We start from the raw sequence: 4206 nt of genomic DNA on the forward strand, positions 1-4206 counted from the left end.
TTTTTTTCGTTTCATTTATTTCTTTAATAGAATTTTTTAAAGTTACGCATGTTTTAAATATATAGACGCGTGATTTTCATCGTTTTTTTCTAGATATAGTTTGAGGGTATACCACACTATTTTAACGTTCTATATAAACAAATGTATGACTTAGTGTAGAGGAGAGTTGTTTGTTGAAATGTTGTTGAGCACAAGAATGTTTATGAAACCGGAACGGGGAAGAGCCGTTGTTGCACTAAAAAATACATATCAAAAGTAGAATAATATATGTACATACATAAAAAATATGAAACATTTATGACAGTGTATAAAATACAGTATATATAATATAAGCATATGTATACACATATAAATGTTGTTGTTGAAAAATGTTTTAATTATTTTCGTTGACGAATACCTTCCAAAAGAATTAATATAGTTTGCTTAATTATCCTCAATCATTACTAACTCGACTATAAGATGGATGTAATTAGGGACTTAAGAGTGACAAAGAAAAATAATTGACGCTTCCAAAATGTGCATCCTGCAAGTGCTTATCGTTTTCAATTCTCACCCGAAATAGTGTGTATAATCTAGAGATGCTGATACTGTGTAACAAAAAGACAACAAAAAAATGCGTTATGTGCGAAATTAATAATTTTTCGGGCTTTCTGATTTAGTAAATATTTTATTAATATCAGTATTGTGCAGAGTTCTTGAAGAATTGATGTTGGTGCCTCGAAAAATGCGTAAGTATGCGTCAAGAAACTCTCTGTGTGCGCAAGAGTTAATTCTTATACGTTCTCTAAAAGAAACTTGAATAAATAGAAAAAAAATATTCAGATCCATTAGCTAGCTCCACCTTTCTAATGAATAAGCATGTCTGGGTAACCCTTACTAAACTAAACTATTGTGATTGCTTTCTGATGTCCACAAAAATCAAGTATAAAAATAACTATTTGACTTATAATAATAACTTCCTGGTTCATATTCCCTACATTTAAATGGATAGGACCGAACCCATGCCATAATGCTTCCACCAGCTCCTTTAATTGATTTTATGGTATTTCTGGGGTTGAACTCTTCGTTTACATATCTTCTAACATATTGCCTTCCATCAGAGCCTATTCTATTGAACTTAGATTCATCACTAAACAAAACATTTTTCCAACCTAATATTGTCCAGTTTAAATGATTTTTAGCAAAATTAACGCGTAATATGAAAATGTTTTTTTTCACTAATGGTTTACGTCGAGCAATGGCGCCGTATAATCCTGCTTCACACAGCCTTCTACGCACTATTCTAAAACTTATGTCACTTTCGTTTAATCGATTTATTATTTTTCTAATGTCTACAGCAGTTTTTAATGATTTTTTTTGGAAATTCTAATTATTTTTCGATCCACACGTGTCGATAAAATATTTATATTTATATATAATATCAACAGGAATGTCATTTTCGGGCATTTGACCCACCCCCCTTCATCCAATTATTTTAGCCAGAAAAATGCATGTCATTTTATTAAATACTATGAATCTAATGAAATATAAATATTAAAAAAGAAATCACTGACTGGTAAACGTTCCTGACTCTAAACCGTTTCTGATTCTAACTCGGGTTATCCAAAAAATATTTTTTAAAGCGTGTTCTTTCGATGTAACTATTTCGGAATACATTTTTACCATTAAATACACAATACATTTTTTTAACACGTCATGGCCAAAAATATTTGTGTTTAGATCCAAGCGTTATACTTGTTACATTATTGACAGATCGAAGTTGAGAAAACGAGTAATTTGTAGTAATACTTTTTATTCATATTTGTTAACATAAAGAAATGTCTTGGAATGCAAACGACGTATTAAAGCTGGTCGAAGTATTGAAGAAATACGAAATAGTATGGAAATGGAAAAAATACCTCGAGAGAGATTTTTACAAAATTATAGACGTAGTAACCGAGATATCCAGCTTAGTGAACAGAACCAATCAAGAGGTGCTACACCAAGTTGAAATATTGTGGAAGCGTCTTTTGCAGGAATATGTCGCTTACAGAAATAAAGACAATGATACGAATTACGTCCAGTGGAAATACAGAAACGATTTTATGTTTATATTCAGAGATATTAACGATGCCTTACAGGTGAATAATCTATTTAAAAATATATGTAATATTAAGAACAAATATATAACCATGGTTTAAATAGGTCTGGAGAAAATTACACGTAGAAATGTTAAAGTTTCCATCACTTTTTGATGAAAATTTTAAGGACGTTAAATCTAGAACTAAAATATTCACAACAATTGTAAACGAAGGAAAATATAAAACGTGAGCATTTTATTTATTTTTTAATTAAAAAATATGACTAATAAGATATAATATTATTACACTTTGCAGAAAATATGCTGGAGCTCTTAAACAAAATCAGCTCATTGCTTTGGTTACTCTTTTTAAATACTCAGATTGTAAACAACCGTTTCCTAAACTTGAAAATTTTGATATCAAGAAATTTCCGAAAGTATTTCACACTCCAAATGAGCCCCGTTTTCAATTGGTAAGAGTTACATTGTATAGCTTAATAAACAATATTGATTTCTTTTTAAAAACTTTCAGCCAACGTTCTATTTAAAACTTTGGGATCTGACTGAAGAATGCAAAAGGAAAAAACCAATTTCATCTTTAGTAAACTGTGAAGTTGTTGATTACGATCCCGAAATACATCCGGATTTGAGTTCTCTTGAAATAAACGGCTTATTATCAGACATTCCAATAGTCGATCATAAAAGTATTTTATCATTTGTATAAATTTATATTGCTTTTACGTTAAATATATGTGTATAAAATATTTTTTAGGAGACATATACGATAATGAAAATATTTTTCAACTATTATTCTTATATCTATCTTTTCATGGTGTCAATAACAATATATATAACTTTTTGGACGATAGTATAGAAGTGCAAAATATATGGAAAACAGTGGTCGAGTCATTTGAAAATGCCGGATATCCTTTCAAAACTAAAGAATTGATAACTTTTTGGAAATACATACTTGATCGTGCAAGAAAAAATGCAGAAAAATACAGACAGTATTTTATATTTTAATATAATAATAATCACATCTAATGTAAATCAAATTATTATAACTATTTTATATTTTCAGAGATCCGGATGGATGTGCATTGTCTAATCTAGATTTAGAAATTAATTATGTCTTTCCTGAATCTAAGACTGAAAACGTAAGGAACATATCGGTATATCATCCTAATAATTGTGGTTTTATGTAATTTAAAGTTTTATACATATAACATAAACATATTTTTTAGAGAGGCGAATCCATTTGTATCGACAGTATTAATTATAAAGCATCGACGAGCTCTGAAACAAATGTTGTAGCTAAATGTTCGAAAGAAGAGACTATCACTTCCGATCCTAACGAAATGCTAAATAGAATAAGCAAAAAAAGCACAAGAACTGATAAATGCGTCATAGATTTAACCGATATTGATAAACCTGAAGAAGAATCTCTAGTGATTGAGGATTCATCTGATGATGATTGTAAAATATCAATTAACTGGAATAATTAAATATATTTTTATTATAATTGTTTATTTTTTTAGAGAAATGTATACTGGATGAGAAAATCGTACTTTCTTTTTTATTCATAGAAAGTTTATTTACGATAGCTGTTCGATAACATCTCAGCATCAGCTTCAACAAATGTTAAAACTTGTACTAAAATAATCTACTTGTAGATCGATATTTATTTAAATTACTTACAAATGTATATATGTTTAAATAATAAGGAATACCAAAGTAAAACAAGTTTTTTTAGTAAAAAATACATTATATCAAAGTGAAAAGTCTTAATTTGTCAATTACATTATCGCTTATAATGTTTAATAATTCTCGGTAGGCGTGTCAATCTGGCGAACCGATACTAATAAAGTGTATTTATTGCGCCAATGTACATGAGGATCGGAGAGTTAAGTGCATTAGATAAACACACCACCAAATGGACCGTTTAATAATAATAAAAATATATATACAGTGGCGGCCACCTAAATAAGACACTTTTAAAGTTTTGTCAGAATGCGATGTAAAGTGCAAATTTTACATAAAATTATTAAAACTTTTCTATTTTTAATCTATATAATCTACATAATCGTGCATAATACTATGTTGTAATAAATATTTTCAATTTAAAATTGATAGTCAAATTCAAAAAC

The 4206-nt window shown here is 28.7% G+C and overlaps 1 protein-coding gene across 2 annotated transcripts; it reads left to right on the top strand.

Annotated features, from left to right (window-relative positions):
* Window positions 1-1690: 1690 nt before the first annotated feature.
* On the top strand, window positions 1691-3799 carry LOC148234000 (uncharacterized). 2 transcript variants are annotated; one of them, XM_088187496.1, is made up of 8 exons: window positions 1691-2120; window positions 2185-2306; window positions 2376-2532; window positions 2592-2763; window positions 2832-3066; window positions 3141-3231; window positions 3304-3535; window positions 3598-3799. In XM_088187496.1, coding segments are annotated over exons 1-8 (1314 nt in total). In that variant the 5' UTR covers window positions 1691-1817; the 3' UTR covers window positions 3600-3799. The 2 variants fall into 2 exon arrangements, with proteins under 2 accessions (XP_088043622.1, XP_088043623.1); XM_088187497.1 differs by having other exon boundaries at window positions 3141-3216.
* Window positions 3800-4206: the final 407 nt, after the last annotated feature.

Source organism: Plectrocnemia conspersa, unplaced genomic scaffold, assembly GCF_051122295.1.
Source record: "Plectrocnemia conspersa isolate PC_06_02 unplaced genomic scaffold, ASM5112229v1 ptg000006l, whole genome shotgun sequence".
In the NCBI taxonomy this organism is placed as follows: Eukaryota; Metazoa; Arthropoda; class Insecta; order Trichoptera; family Polycentropodidae; genus Plectrocnemia; species Plectrocnemia conspersa.

What these genes read in the sequence shown, in the direction of transcription:
- LOC148234000 (XM_088187496.1), top strand. Translation starts at nt 1,818, where the DNA reads ATGTCTTGGAATGCAAACGACGTATTAAAGCTGGTCGAAGTATTGAAG. An exon ending in AACGAAGGAAAATATAAAAC is followed by an intron (nt 2,307 to 2,375) that starts GTGAGCATTTTA and finishes TACACTTTGCAG; the next exon opens with AAAATATGCTGGAGCTCTTA. An exon ending in AATGCAGAAAAATACAGACA is followed by an intron (nt 3,067 to 3,140) that starts GTATTTTATATT and finishes TTATATTTTCAG; the next exon opens with AGATCCGGATGGATGTGCAT.